General features: G+C 37.8%; 3 protein-coding genes across 3 annotated transcripts; 2 read left to right on the plus strand and 1 right to left on the minus strand.

Moving 5' to 3' along the window:
* The first annotated feature begins 762 nt into the window (after window positions 1–762).
* Window positions 763–6,005, plus strand: si:ch211-63p21.8 (kelch-like protein 33). The gene is made up of 4 exons (XM_067579494.1): window positions 763–2,214; window positions 2,315–3,263; window positions 3,379–3,549; window positions 4,167–6,005. Exons 1-4 carry the CDS (start codon window positions 1,377–1,379, stop codon window positions 4,684–4,686), a joined length of 2,478 nt encoding a protein of 825 aa, XP_067435595.1. The 5' UTR covers window positions 763–1,376; the 3' UTR covers window positions 4,687–6,005.
* On the minus strand, window positions 5,507–8,700 carry LOC137174302 (myosin heavy chain, clone 203-like). Its single transcript, XM_067579495.1, has 4 exons — window positions 8,062–8,700; window positions 7,746–7,904; window positions 7,251–7,391; window positions 5,507–6,914 (listed from the first exon to the last, which is right to left on the minus strand). The coding sequence occupies exons 1-4, from the start codon at window positions 8,693–8,695 to the stop codon at window positions 6,646–6,648; spliced, it is 1,203 nt and encodes a 400-aa protein (XP_067435596.1). The 5' UTR covers window positions 8,696–8,700; the 3' UTR covers window positions 5,507–6,645.
* Window positions 8,701–11,293: 2,593 nt separating this feature from the next.
* On the plus strand, window positions 11,294–13,581 carry LOC137174303 (complement C1q-like protein 4). The gene is made up of 4 exons (XM_067579497.1): window positions 11,294–11,474; window positions 11,569–11,634; window positions 11,903–12,034; window positions 12,928–13,581. The coding sequence occupies exons 1-4, from the start codon at window positions 11,294–11,296 to the stop codon at window positions 13,206–13,208; spliced, it is 660 nt and encodes a 219-aa protein (XP_067435598.1). The 3' UTR covers window positions 13,209–13,581.
* The last annotated feature ends 7,968 nt before the right edge of the window (window positions 13,582–21,549 follow it).

The raw sequence follows: 21,549 nt of genomic DNA on the forward strand, positions 1-21,549 counted from the left end.
CTAACTGTAATTTTTTGGTCAGTTTCACAATGTCACTTTTCACAGCTCTGGGCAGCACAAATAAAATTCCATTCACCTCCATTGTTTTGAGGTATATAGGTAGAAATGTCCAAGACATATATCTCAAAACCTCAACAGATAAAACCAAAACTCTCACAGATACTTTTATGTATTTTTTTAAGTACAACAATAATGGGGAGTTTTGTCATTTGGGAGAACTGACTTTTAAACACAACTACATTTTTTTAAATGAGCAAAATATTATTTTCTATATTTCTTATTTTTCCTGCTGTACCAAAAAAATACTGAACCATGACCCCAAAACCTAAGCACATACCGAACTGTAAATTTTGTGCATGTTATGGTTCTGTTTTCAGTCTGACTGTGTCCCTAGCTGCCATTCTCCACTGGCCCTCCAGAGCCCCTCAGACTTTTCCCTTTTTGTTTTGACTAAAGTGGGTGGGAGATGGCTGTTTTGAGTTGCATCTTTTAAGACTTCTGACATGATATCATTAAAGTTGCTCAATCATTAAAATGTTTTGGGGTTTTTAGTTTTCTGCCACGTGTTTTTAATCCTGTGTTCATGTACTCCTCCACAGTTTGCTTTTCCCTTCACACCTGCCCTGCATTCAGTCTCGTTAGCCTTGCCCTGCTCCCCGTGTCTTCCCCAGCCTGCCTTAGCTCTCAGCCTGCCCTTGTGTCTTGCCACCTGTTCCTTGTTGTTTCATTAGTTCACTTTGTATTTCAGTCCTGGGTTTCAGTTCAGTTTGTTGGATCCTTTGTCCAGTTTGCTCTGCATTGTTCAGTTTTTCTCTGCTTGGTTTGGTTTAGCACTGCTGGCACTCAAGCCTAAATCAAGAATTTATTCTTCAGTCTTGCTCTGCATCTGGGTCTGCCTGTTCTACTCTTAACAGTGTACTGTTACACCCCTAATAGTCACTGACAGAATCTAGAGCACAAAGTAAAACCCATATTGTTTTACCAGTCTTTGTACTTTTATGTCTTTAATTGAAAATTGTCATCTAAGCCAAAAGGTCTATTATAGTACATGATGGGGCAAATATAGTTGAAGCTAATCTCTATGTCCTGCCTTGGTGAAGGTTACAATGACGTGCATGTTGAGATTCTGCTGAAACGTAATCTGTCTGACCCAGTAGCCATGAATAGCTGCTTGTTTATATCCAGTGCCATTTCCTGGCACTGGATATAAACAAGCTGAGTCTGAGAAAGAGAGACGATTTGATCTTAAGAGAAAGATTTGAGAAGGCAGAAAAAGTAATTATGAGAAACAGTACTTGATTCGTTTTCAGTTTTGCAAGATGTAATTGTAATAACCACTGATAGACAGACGGAGTAAAACAAAAAAAGATATTGCTATGGAGTTTACCAGGCGTTACCTGCCAATGGAATGGGAGGAGCGATGGAGGAGAGAGAAGGAGAGGAGGAAAAGAGCGATTGAAGAAGGTGGAAAAGAAGGGATAGAGCAGGACAACCGTGAGCTGAGAAGCATCGTGGCCTACAATGACTCCAGGATGGGGTTGATGAGTGGAAGGGGTGAGAAAGAGGGGTCAGAGGTCCAGGTGAGGTATGGCAGTGGTTCTAGTCAGGAGGGAATTGGGGAGCATATGAGCAAGGAGGCTTTCAGGGATGAAGGACTTGGTGATAACATCCACACATACTGCAGCAAAACCTATCCTAAAGACGTTTTCATGGCCCTTAAGGATTTCTGGGATTCATCACTTCTCACAGACCTGACAGTGACCACTGAGAATGGGAACAGCTTTGGTGTGCACTCTCCTATACTGGCTGCTGTCAGCACTTTCATAGGGGAGCGACTGAGGGAAGAAGGTGGAGTGCAATCAGACAATGATAAGAATAAAGAAATCCATAAGTGGTCCGTGTCTCTGGGTCCAGAGGTTGATCATGTTGGGTTACAGGCAGTTTTGGAGTTTGCCTACACTGGGGTTGTATTATCTTTAAACAAACACACCGTGGCCCAGATTAAGGCAGCAGCTCAAGCACTGGGGGTTCCTAGAGTGCTCGGTCTCTGCATCAAAGAGGAAATGATGAAGGAAGGTGAAAGTCCCAAGAAGGAAGAGCGAAAGATCTCTGCTGTAGAACAGTTGAAGATTACTCTTCAGTCCATTGAACAGCTGTGGGCAGACAGAGTGGGCTGTGATGTAATTCTGGATGTAGATGGAGCCTTATTTCATGGTTGGCACACTTTATATCATTCTTACAAATGTAATTTTGCTGTATCTTGTTGATAATTTGATAGTGGTCAAAGTTTGAAAACTTTATTTGTGTCTTCCAGTTCACAGAGTTATCCTGGCAGCTAGCAGTGACTTCTTTCGTGGCATGTTCACCTGCGGAATGAGGGAATCCCATCAAACCTATGTTGCCCTTCCCTTCCTGTTAGCTTCTGAGTTGGACATTCTGATTAGGTTCTCCTACAGTGGGACCCTTCCACTCAACTGGGATTGTGTTTTTGAGATCACCTGCACAGCCCTCCAGCTTCAGTTCCAGCCTCCCATCTCGCTTTGCCTTGACTTCATGCGACAGGAAATGGAAGCAAGGTCCTGCCTGGATGTGATGTCTTTCGCTGAGGCTTATGGGATGACAGAGCTCCTTGAGGAAGCCTATGACTTTGTACTGAGGAACTTCTGGGAGGTGTCAGCCACTGCAAAGTTTCATGACCTACAAGCAGAGAAGCTTCTAGAATTCCTACGCTGTGATGGTCTATGTGTGCCCTCAGAGTTGGCGGTATTTCGAGCTGTAATCTCCTGGGTGGAGGCTGATCCTGAGGATAGATTGGGTCAGGCTGGCTTACTCATGAAGGCAGTTCGCTTCCCCCTCATGACCTTTCGAGAGTTCAGGGAGGTCAGGGCCATTAACCTGCGCATGGAGTGCTTTGGAAACCAGGAGGTGGAACTATATGGCTCTGCACTCAAGGAATTTGGTTTCAGCCTTCCAGAAACCCAGGACCAGTGCCGAGTCAGGCAACCTAAAGATGCTCTGGTTCTGGTCGGGGGAGACCAGCTTAACCCAGATGAGGGTCATCGCATACCAAGCAGGGAGCTGTGGTTTGCAAACTCTCTACGCAGTGGAACAGGGTTGGTGAAGAAAATAGAGTGGAAGAGGCTGGGTGAGATGCCAGAAAAGCCAAAGTTCAGGCATGGAGTTGCAGCAATGGGGGGAAGACTGTATGTGGTTGGAGGATGTTACTTCTATACCAAGAATGACATAATGAAATCCACCTACAGGTAAAAAGAGACATAGTTGGTGCACAAATATTCTCTTCTCACTTTCAGTAACCCAGATTGTCACACAACTGTGGTCTAACTTTTCCCATCTTTACATTTATTGCACACATGCTAGTTATGACCCTGTGCAGGACAGTTGGAAGAGGCTGGCTGACTTGCAGGAGTTTAGAAGTAACTTCTCAGTAGTGGTATACGAAGAGCGCCTTTATGCCATTGGTGGAGATAAGGAGATCAACACTAATGTAGACAGTGTGGAGATGTACAACACTGACACTGACTCCTGGAGGTAAGACTAATGCTTGAAACAGACTACTTGACACACCATCAACTTTTCAAAGCAGAAGTAAACCTGCATTTCTGCACCTCCAGTACTGGCATGTTTTGGCTTTGGCACAGTTTCACCCACTAAGTTGTGATATGTAAAAATACTTACACATGGTATTATCTGAGTAGCCTGTTTAAAGTATATTAGATGGACACATGTGACCAAGATTTCTCATTAGCCACTAGCCTTTCTTACAGTTGGTACCTCTTACTCACCTAGCTATCATATTGTCATAATGGGTGTACAGATCAACACAATAATATTTTGCTGAAGTTAAGTAGTTGATGGATGCCGTTTTCTCCACAATGGCACATAATGACTGAGTTCAATTAGTCAAGGTGCAGCTGATTCATGTTTTATTTTTACAACCACTATTTTTATGTAAACTGCACTTTATGACCGGCAGCTGATACCGCTTTTACCACTCACCATTTTTGTCTCTAGGTTTAATAGTGTATGTTAAAATATTTTGCTTTCAACTCTCCATCCTGTCAATGTGACTGGAAACTTCTGGAGATTGGTTTTTTTCACCACTTCACTATATTCTTGTCTGATGCCTCTTGTTTTGCTCCTTTCAGCTATGTCCAGCCCCTGGACCAGGCTCTGAGTGGCTATGCTGTCAATGTCACAAATGGAGGAATCTTCATCTCTGGAGGTTTCAACTGTAAGTATGTGTGTCTGGTTTCCATGTTCCTGTACCACCCAGAGACCGGAACCACTTACTTGGCAGACATGACCCATGACCGGGCCCAGCATTGCATGGAAGCCCTGCAAGGTCATCTTTATGTTGCTGGTGGTGTATGTAACCTGCGGAAGTTTTACACCGACCAACAAGCCTGTGAGGTGTATGACCCTGTGGCTGATTCCTGGACGGCTTTTGCATCACTGCCTGTGCCCCATGTGGGTGCAGCATCAGCTGTTCTGGAGGAGAAGATCTATATACTGGGAGGATACTGCCAGGATGACTATAGTGAGTCTGGACTGGTCCACCGGTTCAATCCCAGCACACAGCGATGGGAGAACATGGGTAAACTGCCTGGAGCTGTTACTGACATTCGGGCCTGTCTGATGCGATTGCCCCAGCACTTAAGACAGTAACAGGCTGGACAACTTCAAGGTGAAATCCAATTAGACACAAAAACAGGTTATGACAATCAAAGGTGTTAAATATCAAAATGTGGCGAAAATTATATTAATTGTTAGAAATTGACAGACTTTTTGGTGTGATCTACCAGCAAACATCAATGAATTATACTATTAGTTCTACTTTTTCATGTCAAAATATAAATTATCAGAATTAAAGTCCAGGATGACTTTTGTAAATGCCAGATCCTTTTTGAAGAAGTAGAAATATACACTATGATCAAGGCCAGATTACCAACCAGGCAAAGCAGGCAACTGTCCAGGGGCCCCAAAAGCCTAGGTTTATTCCGTATCAGTCGGGTTTACATAATTTGATTAATTCAAATCAAATTTCTTAGAAATTTGCACCACTGAAGTACCATAATATAGTAATATCAACTATGAAAGGTCCTCCATCTAGTGGCCCTGGTCTAAAAGAGGGGGCTTGTGTAAAAATTAGTATTAAGACCTGAATTGTTTTAGTTTATATTGTAAAGTTGTACTTCATCAAACTGCACACAAAAAACCTGGGGCAAGGTGGTATTATTCAGTCATAGTAGTACTGTATGGTTGCAAAAATTCATTTAGCAGTATGTTTGTTCAGTATAAAAAGATCAGAAAATAGTGAAGAATGCCAATAATTATTCTCTGAAGCCCGAAGTTAAAAAATCAAAATTACTTGTTTTGTTCTGAAAAACAGTCAAAATCCCAAAGATGTTGAATTTACCATCATTAAAAAGTGTGAAAACTAGAAAATATTTACATTTGAGAAGCTGGCACCAGTGAATTTTTGGCATTTCATTTTTGAATTTAATCCATTAATCAATTAATCAATAAATCATTTCAGCTCCAGACTGCTATCATGTATGGTGGAGGTCACTGGGGGCCCAACAACACATTTTTGCCCTGGGACCCCATAGAAGGTTAATTCAGCCATGACTATGATCATCTAAACAAAATCAGTCAGTTCCATTTTGTGTGGTGTTTTATTGTAGAAACAGATGATCATATTGTATGTGAAAGAATTCAAAAACTCAGAATCAATAACAAAGGAGATAATAATGCTACATTTTACACATTTGTAACATAAAATTGAAACATAAAGACTGAATTGTAGAATTTTAACATAAAGTTAATTAAGTTTTTGTGATGGTTTTGATAATGGTTTACAGATAATGTATATATACTCCTCAATTTTTAAAATATTTTAAGAAGTAATAGTGTTAGTTTGTTTGTTTATTTGTCTCATGCAAGTACCAACCTGTAGTTGTTAAACATTTGTCAAAAAAATAAAACAACAAAAAACCAAAGAACATAACTTTCCATAGTACATATTTCAAGCTCTACAGATAAAATGGGCCATGAAAAGGTTCAATTCCTAAAACAGTTATCATACCACCATAGTTTAAAGCCCTTAAATCATCACACAATTAGCAATGAAACACGAACATGAACTTCACCTAAATGACATAACAAACACACCCTTTTTTTCTTAAGGGATACCACTAAACCTACTATGGTAGTAGTATGGATTCAGAATTCTGGATTATACTCGTGAAATGCAACAAGTATGGTACAATCCAGGATTAAGGCACTAAATAATGTTTAGATTTTAGATAAAGTCCAGGCCTGTACACCTCATCATTTGCATGCAGGAAGTAAACACAAAGTACAGTACTATCCTCTCTGTCAGGGAAAGGCATATGATCCTTAAATTAACTATGTTTTTTCAAGTGGACCCATGATTTAACCCATGTTTAATCATATACATAACAATACATTCTTATTTTTTGGATTTCAACAATGTATCTTAATAAATCAACATAATAAATAAAGAAATCAATCTCAGGATAATTGCACTCATAAGAGAAATTGCTGAAAGGAAGAAAAAAACAAGACAAAAAGCATCTTGTCCACATTCCTAACCTCAAAAATCTATGATGTTGGGAAGACAAGGAACCCACTGAAGACACTTGTATGTATTTTCCCACCTTCCCAAAGGATGATGTTGACAGTGTCATTGGCATTTAATTCAAGAATTACTGTGTTGCTGGTGGTGTCACTGGCATCCGGTCCTGTGAATTCCCAGGTGCTCACTTGGTATTTCCCGTTTTTCACCAAGATGGCTCCTGAGGTGTAGCTGTTGTAGCCAAAAGTCATGAAGGAAAAGTGGTAAACCCCTTTCAGTGGAGCAGTGAAGCAACCTGAAAAAGAGAAAGTCATTTCACATGACTCAAATTATAACCGGATTTCCATCCTTGCTTGAAAGAATTTTTTTCCCGTACTTTACTGGTCTTCTTAGTCTGTGGGCTAAATATTAAGCTGAAGCCAGCAGTTGGTTAGCTTAGCTTAGTTTAGCATAAAGACTGAAAACAGCTCTAGCCTGGCTCTTTGGGAAGGTAACAAAATTCACCTATCAGCACATTTTTTAATATGTTATATCACATTTGTTTACTCTGTACAACAACAGAGGTCACTATTTCTTTTCATATCAGGCTGTCATTGGTCAGTTTTTTGGAGGTTAAATATATTGAACATACCTGTTTTACTGTTGTAAGCGTTGCCAATGTTTGTGAAGACTCTGTTGAAGATCAGAATACTGCTGGTGCTGGCAGTTTTGGGTCCAGTGAACACATCACGAGATTCGATTATAGTTGCAGAAAACGCCACCTTAGCATTGACTAAAGAATGGAAAGTAAACATTGTTTAGTTGAGAGCTATTTCATCTTTAAATATTTTACCTTTATCGCCAATTACATGTAGAGTCTTGAAATATTTTTTCTGCCCTTATCTTCTGCTTTAAGACTATCCACCTTCAGTTTTAGTCTATTTTGTTCCTTAACTTTTCTCTCAATGTTTGTTATTCCTATTAACAGAAACAGATCATTATTTTAAAAAGGTAATTTCACATTTTTCCCCAAACCATTCAACAGTTATGATAAACAACAACATAGAGCCCTAATCAGACTAATAGATTGGTCTCTTTATTTTAAAAAATGTAGAGTCAAGGGATATTTAATAATCTTTACACCTACCTGCAGTTTTGCTCTTGAGAGTGTCAGTGTCAGCCTTCTGCTGGTTGACTGTAGTGTTTTGTATTTTCAGCTGTTCGTCAACATGCCTGAATTTGCTCCCAGTTTCTTCCATAAATTTACTGACTGTAGCTTTTTGTTGTTTGAGTTTTGCACTGAAAGCTTAGAACAACAATAAAGTCATAGTAATTTCATAGGAATACATTTTATTCAAGACATTTTCTCATCTAATTCATGAAAATTATTTTTAATAAAGGTTGCTCTATGCACATATAATTTGGTAGAAGTTAACATAAATATTAAATGTTTTAAAAGTTACCTTTACTGTTGTCTTGTATTTTCTTCAGTTCAGTATCAAGGTCTGTCTTTGTGGCATCCAGTCGGGCTTCAACTTTGCCTTCAAGCTCCTGGGTTGTTGTGTTAAGATGGGACAGTCTATTTTTATATAGATTCAGGAGTTTTTGTGTGTCACTGAACGCACCCTTGGTCTCTGTCTCCAGATTTTCAAGCTTGGCTTTATTTTCCCTCAACTTTCTCTCAGTTACATTGAGTCTCTCTTCAATCTCATTGATGTTTACTCCTTCTCTTTCCCTAGATTTGCGCAGTTCTTGAATCTCTTTCTTCAGGCTAGAAATGTCATCGTTGTTTTCTTGCAGCTGTGTCTTTGTGTGGTTGATTTCCATCTTAGTTTGTAACTTAATCCTTTTAAGCTCCTCTTGTACACTGGAAAGAGTCTCAAGATTTTCTCTGGTCTTACCTTCAACAGCAGCAATCCTTTCTTGCAGCTCCTTTTGGTTATCTTTGAGTGTTTTATCAAGGTATTCAATGTTTTCATAATTTGAACAAAGAGTTGGTGAATCTTTTTTTGTTTCACCCTCACAATGCCGTTTATGTGGGAGCTTGGAAAATGCCAGTCCAAATAAAGCAAAAAGGAAAAGCATCTTTGTGGCCATTTTCAGTGATAAGATATGTTCTCCTCTTCTCTTCTGTACATAACAGCTGTCTGCAAAATTAGCAATAAGTTGATGGCTCTCATGAGGCAGCTCCTTTTATCTTTGACAGGACAGCCCAAATCTGACAATGAGGGTGGAGGAAGAACGTTCTCACACAAATGTCATTTAGGGGATGTCCCTCGCCACTCAGAGCAAACAACAAGGAAACAACAGAGCCAGGAAATCTCTTTAATTTTCTGTCTTGTGTAGTCTACTCTTACCCTCCCTCTGCCTCTCCCGTGTAGAAATTAAGCTGAATCAAAATTTTAACTGCAACTCATTTCCTTGTTTTTTTTTTTTTGTCCATGCACGACACACTCACTTTAATATCCTAGTACATTTCTTGGTGTATTTTGGTTGTGTGAACCATCCATGTGTTAAATATATGCATGTGTAGGTCTATTATGTTGTTGGTTGTATTCAAATTGTGTTATTTTAAAGCAATAACACAATGGGATAAGTCCTTTTTCGCAAAAACCCTACAAATTCAGTCATGTCTACCATCAGGTCAAGCATTTCAGCTGACATCACATATAAATCATATGGATTCAAGGATTGAGTGACCAGTGGGATGCGTCTCAAAAGTACTTTACATAAAGTACATTTAAACTGTTGACTTCAGTCTACTATTGATGTTCTGTTATGTCTTCTGTCTGTCTCCTTTGTCAATGTAACCTCAGCTGGTACCTCAAGCCCTTACTGTCAAAAGAACCTCTGTGTTGTTGTCAAATCCAGCACAAAATTTCTGGAAGTTTTTAATTTCAAAGAATTATATGATATGAGATGATCTAAACCAATCCAGAGCCAAACCATTCATTCATATATATTTCATGCCATGTAATATACATAATGTGTATGAGATGCACTTTCTGCCCATTTTAATTCCGTAGACATGACAAAGAAACATGCTGAATATAGTGATCACCAGCGCACAGTGATAACAATGTTCACACCAGGGCCAAAAGCATCTGATAATATAGTACTTACAGTATTAGTATCACTAATAAATTTTGAAAAGTTCCACTGAAATAGTCACTGCTGTTATTATGAACAAGGAAAATATGTATGATGCATGTTTCGTTTCAAAGTTAGGAACAAGGAACATGAGGCGGAGAAAAACATGCTTTACGTTGGAACGAGGATGTAGACAAGAAAAATGCTGATCAAAGTGATAACTGATGACACAGGTATGCTGACAGACAGGCCACATTAACCCAGTGATGTAGTGTATGCAAGTCAAACCAGTCTAAAAAGGTTGTACAATGTCAGCTACTTTGGGCTGAAATAGTTTAATTTTCATGAATTTGTGTTCATTAAAATTACATTTCTTATTGTAGGGCAGTAACTTATCAGTTCTATTGTAATTTTGAAGAAACACTTGATGTAAATTAGCCCTATATCCTTTACTTTTTGCTTTTTCATATTAGGGCTTTGATTTTGATTGAAACAACTACACACATTAACAACTTCAATGCATTATACTGTGGAATACAAGCACCAGGAGGTTAATTTTTTCCTTTGTTTTTGGATCAGTGTTTTTCAAAGTCCACCTTTTATACTGTACAGGTCGCCACATTAACACATGCACACATTTCTGTTTTTACGCAACACTGCTCCCTGTTGCTCTACATATATAGCACAAAGTATGATGCAATTTGCATTTTTCATCTCTCTCTCGGCCACTCTTGCTTCATTATTTGCTTCTTGCAACTCAAAGCTAAGCCATTAAACAAAAAAAGTTAATAAACCTGAAGGCTTCAAGGAACATAGACTTGTCCAGACTGAACTGTATGATCATTTGCAAGATTTGAATTGCTTTGTGGGAAATCCTAAACAGTCTAACATCAAAGTACTTCACCATCATGCATGTGATGTCTCTTGATACTTTCCTTTTTATATTTTGTTTATTGATTGATTCTTAATTGACATCTGGGAATATGAAACCAGCTGCATCATTTTACTTCAGGCAAACCCAAGCTGAACTGACAGTAAACATTCTTAAATAAAGACAAAAAGGTCCTTAAAACAAATATTTTTAATAACTGTGTTATACTTCACTTACAATGAAAAAGAGACAGGCAGATAATCTGACATTGAAAAAGTCTCTGAAGTGTCATCACTGTGCATCATCATTTTTTTTAAAAATGACTGACTGACTCCCAGAAAATCAATCCTGCTATAACTTTGTATGCACAGGCAATAATCTTTAAAATCTGATATTTTCCAATGAAATGAAGCCCTTCTCATTTGAAGCTGCTTGAAAACATATACAGTGTGTGGAAATACACTAAGTCCCTTGACTGGAGAAGTTCTGACACTACTTGGTACTGGGTTATTTCGGTATGAGTACCGATACCTAGCCCTACACAGCTTTAGATATTTTACTGGCTCACACTCACAAAATCCTCCCAGTAGGCCTGCCAGGACACGACTTGAACTAGCACCTCAACACCGCTTACTCACGGACACCTAAGCAGCCTCCTCAATGAAGAGAGCAGGTATATAAGCCTCCACAGTCTGCAAGGAAAAATAAGATAACACAAAATCACAATTGAAGAAATGGAGTTCAGGTCTCTGCTTCTGCTGACCCTTTTGGGATTCTTGTTTGTGGACGGCAAACTGAAACATGTAGAAGAATGTCAGATTGATGTTGAAGCACTGGAGGCCAGGCTCAATGCGACTGTAGAGGAGCTGATGACACAGAAAGCTGAAGTGGACAGACTGAGGAAAGAGAATGAAGGTATGAGAATATAATTATCACAGATATTTCTGCTGAAATTACAAGGAATGCGTTTATTCTTTGTCATTAATTGACTTAAAAATGTACTTTACAGACATGCAAATGAGACTGAATGCCACAGAGGAGGAGATTGACAAGCTGAAACAAAATGTTGGTAATGGTAAGATGATCAAATATGAAAGTTTGTGTTACCACTGTTCAATATTGTACTTCAGTACTGTATTATTTTAATTATTTAGATTTCAAGTAATTAGTAAAATTTTCTGTGATCATGATGTATACACTGTATATGTATATGATTATATTGTTTATGTTGATAAAACTTTGAAGATTTGTAAAAAAAAAAAAAAAAAAAAAACACCTGTGTGTGTTCTTGTCTGTGATTGTTTTTATGTTTATAATTTCTCCATGTAACTGCCTCTCCACAGATACTCCTAAGATTGCATTCTCCGCCTCTTTGGTAAATTCTGGCGAGATTTACAGAGGACCGAGTGCAGACAAGACCCTGGTTTTCAAAAGGGTCTTCTCAAACACTGGCAGTGGTTACAGTCAAGATACAGGTACTGTAGACTGTGTGTGTGGACCAAGTATTCCTCATAGGAACATAAATCTGTTTACACTGTCATGTTGTGGGGACCCGCCTCCCTTATGGGGACAAAAAGCAAGTCCCCTTAACGTAAATCAGACTTGGTAAGTCAATGTTACGTCATCTCAAGTTATGAAACACTAATGTGTGTGTGTGTGTTTGTGTGTGTGTGTTTTCCTGTGTGCACCTCAGATGTATTTGTCGATAAGTCAATAAGTTGCACTAAATGTCCTAAGGCTGTAAAACTAACACATCTGGTTCTGGTATTTCAAACAAGATCAAACAGGAATTTGCTAATGCTGTTTGACTCAAGTCTCTACTGTGTTCTTGTGCTTTTTGTGGTGCTGACTGAAGTTTAAGCTGCACTAATCAATATTTTCATATTAACAATGGATAAAATGACTAAGTGTTATATATAAGTTGTCGGTTTTACTGACAAACCCATAGAGAATTATTACCCGACTGTTTTGTTCTTCTCTGTTCTGTGTTTTCGTCTACTTTGGATCATTGTTTTGGTTTCCTGGCCTGAAAAGCTACTCTCATAAACCTTGTTTCCAGAAGAAGCAGGCAGTTTTTTTTTTTTGTTTTTTTTTTAGCAAAAGACTCTGATAAACTGACTGCACCCTACCTGTACAGCACCAAATGGCAGGCAGACAAAGTTAGCAACTACCTGAGGAATATGGTTAAGCATCTAACCGCTAAAGAGACAGATATTTGCCTCAAGCGTTAGTAAAAAAAACAAAATAGAGCACACAGATCCACACACTAAGGTTTGGCCCTGCCTCTCAAAAAAATGTGAACAAAACTCAAACCTACTTGTAATTTGAATAAAACTTCTTGCATCTGCTTGTTTTTGCTCTGTTGCAGGAATCTTCACAGCACCAGTGAATGGTCTCTACTACTTCAGCTTCAGCACCTATGGCTACAACACTCATGTCATGGGGGCCATTTTAATGAAGAATGGTGCCCGTCAGATTTCAACCTATGATAACCATTCAGATGATGGTTCAGATAGTAGCAGTAATGCTGTTGTTCTGAAACTGGTTGCTGGCGATGAGGTTTACATGGAACTGTGGGACGACGGTAGAGTGTTTGATAACCATAATGCGCACACAACCTTCAGTGGTTTTCTCCTCTTCACTGTGTAGATGATCAGATATCACACATTTATATTATGGTTATATCGTGAGGAGAGACACTCATGCAACAATAATAATGCTTGTAAAACTAGTTCCTTGAGATCACTGTCGTTAGGCATATGCTGATATGAAAATTCTAATCATCTTGGCTCAAATAAGATAAACATGTCTACCTACTGTTCTATCACTTTGTAAAGCGCTGAATTGCTTTTGTATGATATTGTGTTATAAACATGAACTATTAAAAAAAACTTTTAAAAAAACTTAAAAAAAAAAAAAAAAATACAAAAACCCAACACCTATTTCAATGAACTTTTAATGAAAGTAGAGTTTGTGAACATCTTCAGAACAATAAATGCAAAATAAAAAACTTTTTACATTGTCTCCCTTCCTATGTTTGGTGACTAAACACTGCTCTCTGCACCATCTGAAGGTGTGATGTAGGAACAGCTCCCTCTTGTTTTCATAATTGGTTAAGGCAGTTATAAGATAGGATTTCTGGTTTCACTAGTGACTTCAGGATGTCAGGACAGGATGGTGACTATCATTATAGTCAGAAAGTCAGAAGAATGAATGTCCAATATTCAGAGTTCAGTGAATGGTGATTTATTTATACAATCTTACACAATCTTACTATTTCATTTAGCAGACGCTTTTATCACATGGTAAAAAACAGACACACATGGGCTGGTGAAAAGTTGAATATGGGGATATGGGGAAATACAAACAAAAAAAACAGGAGGTTAAAACACAATTAACAATGCACATGAACACAATAAATCAAATTCAGATCACTCTTGAGGTATTCACACTTTAAAGATAAGGATAAGTATTTAAACTCTTTTAGGTAACTTACATACTAGTAAAAGATACAGACATAGCAGGAATATAATAAACATTCAAGAGTAAAATGAAGTTTGACTTACCAGTAATCATGAACAGAGAAAATGCAGCAACTTAAGTTGCAAATTAAGCAGGTAAACAAGTGGAGGCAGGGACCCAGGTGCATTCTGATCAATTGGGATCAATTGATCAGAATGCAGGGTGGAATGGAAAGAATTGGGAGTGAAGGTAGTGAAGGAGCCAAACAAATAGGAAATGGTGATTTCTTCAGTACAGCAGTAAAGGGTGTAAAAATATTTTATTAATCTTAAGTTGTTATTGAAATAATTATTGTACCATTCCAATTTAAACCATGAACACTTTGAATACAGTACCTTCAATCTGAATACATAGCACCAAAAATACACTGTATAACAGCTGTACATTGTAGACACTCAAATTTATTTAGACCTAAACGTTGTCCACATGAAACTCTGTGAATCAAACTCTTTAGTAATTTGAACCAAAATTTAGTTCTCAACTCTAAAAACTAAAAGGGGACACAATCAACTCTACAAACTCACCTGAGTCTCACCTGTACAAAAGTACCAAAAGATATGTGCACATAGCAACCTACACTAACTTTGATCAACTTGCCATTACCGCCACTCTGTTTCAGCTTGTCAATCTCCTCCTCTTTGGCATTCGGTCTCGTTTGCAGGTCTGTAAAAGTACATAATGTACGTAGTTAATTAATGACAAAGAAAAAGTGCATTACTTACAATTTTGGGCAGAAATACGTGTTAATTTCATTCTTGTACCTTCATTCTCTTTCTTCAGTCTGTTCACTTTAACTTTCTGTGTCATCTCTACAGTCGCTTTGAGCCTAGCCTCCAGTGCTTCAATATCATTCTGACATCTTTCAGTTTGTTGTCTATGTTCTTTATTAACTCCATTTGAGTTCTCAGCCAGTCACTAATGTCCATGTTACCTATCTGTCCAAAACCTGGCTCCACAAACAACAATCCCAAAAGGGTCAACAGAAGCAAAGACCTGATCTCCATTTCTTCAATCGTAGTTTTGTGTTCTCTTGGATATTTTCCTTGCAGATTGTGGATGCTTATATACCTGCTCTCTTCACTTAAGAGAGTCCTTATGTGCCATTACCTTATATGATTTACGGTTTCAGATATTTTGTGATGCTCTATGACTCAAAAGTGACCTTGCAACTTAACCTACAGGTAAACATACCTGCACACGTCACAGTCATTAGGCACAATGAGTGAAACGTATCCGGAGGGCACATGATTCATAATCAATCATGCTCTATTAATCAAACAGTCATTTTAAAGGAATGATGATGCACAGTGATGACCCTTCAAAGACTTCAGTTCACAATCTCAATTTGTTTTAAGGGCCTTTTTTTTGTTGTTGTTTAAGAATGTTTACTGTCAGTTTAGCTTGGGCTTGCCTGAAGTGAAGTGGTACAGCTGGTTTCATATTCGAAATATAAAAAGGAATGTATCAAGAGACATCACATGCACTATGGTGAAGTACTTTTATGTTAGACTGTTTGGGATTTCCCACAAAGTAATTCAGACTTTGCAAATGATCATACAGTTCAGTTTGGATAAGTCTGCATTCTTTTAAGCCTTCAGGTTTATTATTATTTTTTGTTTGATTTAATGGCTTAGCTTTGAGTTGCAAGAACCAAATAATGAAGCTAGAGGTGGGCAAATAATAAATAACAAATACAAATATGTTATTCAGCAAAGCACAAATAGTGGGTTTTTTATGAACATTTATTTCGTACAAATATTTTAAAAATCATTTGTTTTTGGGAAGAAAAAAAAAACATGTTAAATACCAGCACACAGGTCGGTTACATCACTATCTCTGTCTTTCTCCTCCTCTGCTCCGCTGTTACGTCTATCAGCAGGTTTCAACTAGGGGGGTCACATCTACCTGCTACATGATGCACATTTCCTTATCTGGACATCACTCCCAGAGTTGGGGATGTTCCCCCGAGATTAAGCTGAGCTACTGACACAAGTGAAGTGCTCTCAAGGGACTCTCCATACCCTGTTGTTCCCTTTCTCCTTTCCACAAAGTTAGGTTGTAAAAAATAGGCAATAAATGAAAAATGCAAAGCAAGAATTGCCTTTGAAGTTCTTCACATTACACACTGTGCTGTCTCTAAGTTAGGGGTGTATAAATAAGTAGACATCTGGCTGCACGTTTGCAGAGAAGTTGGTTTTAGTTCAGTAGTCAGCGCTATGACTATGACTATGATCTGGGAGACTCAAGTTCAAGACCCAGTGTGGGGACCTCCTTCATAAGATAGTTTATTCATAAACGCTTATTTTAACAAAAAGATGAAGATACCCCGCACAGCAGTGCCTCTCTCCTAGGTGCCAGCTGATTCAGGGCAAATTACAGTAAGTCAAAAAAGGTTTCCAGTGCACACCTGGATACTAGGATAGACACTATTTATTAAGGGATTACATTAAAAAACAAAAGGAGTGAACTGCACGTTTCGCATGTTGCTTCATCAGATTCGCTCTGTTACTTTTTTGACTTATTTTAACACATTAATATCCTAAAAATAAAAGTGTAATAAAAACAAAAACTGTATTTTTACAGCGATTTCCACTTTTACTAAAATACTAATACAAATATAATTAATTTTGCCGTCTCAACAAATATAAACACAAATACAAATACTGGGCTCTCTGCATATCCCTAAATGAAGCAAGAGTGGCTGACAGAGAGATGAAAAATGCACATTGCATCATACTTTGTACTATATATCTGTAGAGCAGCAGAGGGCAGTGTTGCTTAAAAACAGAAATGTGTATGTGTGTATGTGGCGACCTGTACAGTATAGAAGGTGTGTATGTATACATGATGCTCTCATATATACGTAATCTTGATACAGGCTTGTTTTAGATTTCTTTTTTCTTTACCAAATGTGTTTGACAGTGTTGATCTTGATTTTTTTGGAGTTGCTGAATTTGATTTTAACAAGTATATTTTACCTGAGACATCAAGACTGAACTTGAACTTGATCTCACAACTGCTTTGGGTCATCACACCTGAACTGGAACAACCTCCCCACTCAACAGGTTTAACTTTTTTAAAGAGAAGTTACCATCAACCATTTATTACAGAAGTTCCCATATTCATTTGTTGAATTGCTCTTCATTTAGTGTATTGGCTCTATTGGACTTTGAAAAACACTGATCCAAAAACAAAGGAAAAAATTAACCTCCTGGTGCTTGTATTCCACAGTATAATACATTGAAGTTGTTAATGTGTGTAGTTGTTTCAAAGGGAACCGATGAAAACAAAATCAAAGCCCTAATATGAAAAAGCAAAAAGTAAAGGATATAGGGCTAATTTACAACGTGTTTCTTCAAAATTACAATAGAACTGATAAGTTACTGCCCTACAATAAGAAATGTAATTTTAATGAACACAAATTCATGAAAATTAAACTATTTCAGCCCAAAGTAGCTGACATTGTACAACCTTTTTAGACTGGTTTGACTTGCATACACTACATCACTGGGTTAATGTGGCCTGTCTGTCAGCATAGCTGTGTCATCAGTTATCACACTGATCAGCATTTTTCTTGTCTACATCCTCATTCCAACGTAAAGCATACCCACTGTTCTTCTGCACCTCATGTTCCTCATTCCTAACTTCAACACGAAATATAATATGTCTTTTTTTTTTTTTTTTTTTTACAAATTTTCGATCTGCCATCAAGACAATATACCTCAGTTTAGAGCACATGGCTACAGAAACTCTTGATAGCAAAACTGGATTTGACATCAACAAAGAGGTTCTTTTGACAGTAAGTGCTTGAGGTACCAGCTGAGGTTACATTAACAGGAGATAACACAGACAGACAGAGGACATGAAGGAACATCAATCATACTCTAGAGTCAACAGTTTAAATGTACTTTATGTAAAGTGATGTGGTAAAAAAAAAAAAAAAAGACTCAAATAAATACACTGGAAGCTGGTAGACTTCAATGTGAATAGGTTTACTCTGCCTAAAGAGAAATACAAAGCAAACCGTGGCCTTGATCCCGGGATAAAGAACCTAATGCAAAATCATAAAACATTAAATTATATACCTCTCATAACCCCTCCTAATGCAGAGCTTATTTTCTAAACTCCACCTCGCTTGACCTTGACACTTTGGTAATAATCCAGACATGATTCATCTAAAAAAAAAAATTGTGTCTCAAACTGCCAGGTACAATCAATTGTACCTGGCATTTTCCACTCCTCCTTCCAAAGTCCCCCAGGAACCGTCTCTTATTGACATAAATGCTATCTTTGCACAGTTGCACACATGTTGCACAGTTACTAGCATAACTGATTGTCGAGGACATCTGTCTCCACCACAAAAGTTTTGAGATGCATCCAAATGAAGTCACTCAATCCCTGAATCCATGTGACTTTTTTGTTATCTGTCAACTGAAATGTTTGACCTGAGACATGACCAAATTGGAATGGTTTTTGTGAAAAAGGACTTATCCCATTGTGTTGTTGCTTTAAAATAACGCAATTTGAAAACAACCAACAATATAATAGACCCACGCATGTTGTTTATGGTTCAAACAACCAAAATTGGTCAAGATATTTACTAGGACATTGTGGTGACTATTTAGTGTGTGGACAAAAAACAAAGACGAGTTGCAGCTTTTTTTCTACATGGGATAGGTAGACAAAGGATAAGAGTAGATTACACAAGACAGAAAATTGAAGAGACTTTCTGGCTCAGTTGTCTCCTGGTTGTTTGTGAGTGGCGAGGGACATTCCCTAAATGACATTCATGTGAGAAAGTTCTTCATGCATCTCATTATAAGATTTGGGCTGTCCTGTCGAAGATAAAAGGGGCTGCCTCACGAGAGCCACCACAGGAACACTAATTTGCCAGATAGCTGTTGAGTAGAGAAGCTATCTTACCTCTGAAAATGGCCATGAACATGCTTTTCCTTCTTGCTTTATTCAGGCTTGCATCTTCCAAACTCCCAGATGAACGGACATGTGATCCAGAACCACCCCAAGACACACAAACTTAGTGCTCAAATTACAAAAACACTTAACACCTTGATAGCATCCTGACGACACTGCAACAAAAGGTTGATGCTCTGGAAGGTAAGATCAGACAAGATGTTGAGACTCAAGACAACACCTTTGACGTGCTAAAAAGTTTTTTTTTCTCTTCTCATTTTTTGGTTTACTTAGGTTTGTGTTTCTCAGTCATTTTCTGTTATTTATTAATGTAACTTGTATAAAGAGTATAAAAAATGTGCAATGGACTGAAGAAAACAAATGTCTGGAAGATGATAAAGAAAACATTGCAATAAAGTATTTTAAAAAATTAGGGGTAAGAAGTATTTAATAATTTTTACACCTACTTGGAGTCTCGCTCTCAAGAGTGTCAGCCTCCTGGTGGTCCACTGTAGTGTTTTGTATTTTCTACTTTTCATCAACATGCCTGAATTTGCTCCTTGTTTCTTCCAGAAATTTAATAACTTCAGCTTTTCGTTGATTGAGTTTTGCACTGAAAGCTTAGAACAACAATAGTCATGGCAATTCCATATGAATACATTTTATTCAGGGCATTTTCTCATCCAACTCATGAAAACAATTTTAAAGTGTAAAACTTTCTGTGTTTCTGTGTTCAATATTATGCACCCAACAATAACAGCAAATGATAATCATTATTTTATTAAAATTTTCTGTGATCATGCTGGCATAAATCTTTGAAATTTTAGTAGACAAATTACTCTAAATGTGGGAGAGATCCCTCAACCAAAAGAGATGATTTATGTGCATATGATTATATTGCATATGATGATAATACAGTTGAAGAACTTTAAAATTAACCACCTGTGTGTGTTCTTGTCTGTGAGGGTTTTAATGGTTATAATTTCTCCATGTAACTGCCTCTCCACAGCTGCTCCGAAGATTGCGTTCTCCGCCTCTTTGTCAAACTCTGGTTATGTTTACAGAGGACGCAGTGCAGACAAGATCCTGGTTTTCAAAAGGGTCTTCTCAAATACTGGCAATGGTTACAATCAATATATAGGTACTGTAGACTGTGTGTGTGTGTTTGCCTGTGTGCACCTCAGATGTGCTTGTAGATAAGCCAATAAATTGCACTAAATGTCCTAAGGCTGTAAAAGATCAAACAAGAATTTGCCAATGCTATCTCAGGTTTCTACTGTATTCTTGTGCTTTTTGTGGTGCTGACTGGAGTTCAAAACTGCACTAGACAATATTTTTATATTAACAATGGATTATACGACTAACTGTTATGTGAAAGTTGTCAGCTTTACTGACGAACCCATAAAGAATTATCATCGTTTTGTTCTTTTTGGTTCTGTGTTTCGTCTATTTTGGATCACTGTTTTGGTGTTCTGGCCCAAAAAGCTACTCTCATAAACCTTGTTTCCAGTAAATGCAGGCAGCTTTTTCAGCAAAAGGCTCTGATAAACTGACTGTACCCTACCTGTACAGCACCACATGGCAGTTAGACAAAGGTAGCAACTAGATGAGGAACATAGTTAAGCATCTAACAGCTAAAGAGAAATATTTGCCTCAAGAGTTAGTAAAAAAAAAACAAAATAGAGCTAAAAGGAGAGTGAATATTGAACTTTATTAATGATGCTTTAAGTTGCACAATGGACATACAGTAGTGTCATTGACTGAGTCAAAATTCAGTTGTGTGGGCCACCTTATCCTGAGTAACATTATATTTACAATAAATAAAGGAAAGACATTACAGCTATAGACTATTCTCAATCATAAATGAATTGGTAATATTATGAGTCTCCTGTTAGCTAACTCTGGTTCTGAAAAAACATAATTATTTGACTGCACACGCTAAGGTTTGGCCCTGCCTCTTAGAAAAATGTGAACAATAAAACTCAAACCTATTTGTAATTTGAGTAAAACTTCTTGAATCTGCTTGTTTTTGCATTGTTGCAGGGATCTTCACAGCACCAGTGAACGGTCTCTACTACTTCAGCTTCAGCACCTATGGCTACAACAGTCATAACATGGGGGCCATTTTAATAAAGAATGGCGTCCATCAGGTTTCAATCTATGATCACCGTTCAGCTGACGCCTCAGACAGTAGCAGTAATGCTATTGTTCTGCAACTGGTTGCTGGCGATAAGGTGCACATGGAACTGTGGGACGACAGTAGAGTGTTTGATAACCTGAGTGGACACACAACCTTCAGTGGTTTTGTCCTCTTCACTGTGTAGATGATCAGACATCACACATTTACATTATGGTTATATCCTGAGGAGAGACATTCATGCAAAAATAGTAGTGTTTGTAAAACCAGTTCCTTGAGATCGTGGCACTGTCGTTAGTCATGTGCTGATATGAAAATTCAACATTATAATTATCTTGGCTCAAATAAGATAAACATGTCTACCTACTGTTCTATCACTTTGTAAAGCTCTTTAAATTGCTTTTGTATGATATTGTGCTA

This window comes from Thunnus thynnus, chromosome 22 (assembly GCF_963924715.1).
Source record: "Thunnus thynnus chromosome 22, fThuThy2.1, whole genome shotgun sequence".
NCBI classification, from domain to species: domain Eukaryota; kingdom Metazoa; phylum Chordata; class Actinopteri; order Scombriformes; family Scombridae; genus Thunnus; species Thunnus thynnus.

Coding starts and splice junctions, on each gene's coding strand:
- LOC137174303 (XM_067579497.1), top strand. CDS start 11,294: ATGGAGTTCAGGTCTCTGCTTCTGCTGACCCTTTTGGGATTCTTGTTT. Junction 11,475..11,568: donor ACTGAGGAAAGAGAATGAAG/GTATGAGAATAT, acceptor TGTACTTTACAG/ACATGCAAATGAGACTGAAT. Junction 12,035..12,927: donor TGGTTACAGTCAAGATACAG/GTACTGTAGACT, acceptor GCTCTGTTGCAG/GAATCTTCACAGCACCAGTG.
- si:ch211-63p21.8 (XM_067579494.1), top strand. CDS start 1,377: ATGGAGTTTACCAGGCGTTACCTGCCAATGGAATGGGAGGAGCGATGG. Junction 3,264..3,378: donor ATAATGAAATCCACCTACAG/GTAAAAAGAGAC, acceptor CACACATGCTAG/TTATGACCCTGTGCAGGACA. Junction 3,550..4,166: donor ACTGACACTGACTCCTGGAG/GTAAGACTAATG, acceptor TGCTCCTTTCAG/CTATGTCCAGCCCCTGGACC.
- LOC137174302 (XM_067579495.1), bottom strand. CDS start 8,695: ATGGCCACAAAGATGCTTTTCCTTTTTGCTTTATTTGGACTGGCATTT. Junction 7,392..7,745: donor TCTCAAGAGCAAAACTGCAG/GTAGGTGTAAAG, acceptor TCCATTCTTTAG/TCAATGCTAAGGTGGCGTTT. Junction 6,915..7,250: donor CGCTTACAACAGTAAAACAG/GTATGTTCAATA, acceptor TCTCTTTTTCAG/GTTGCTTCACTGCTCCACTG.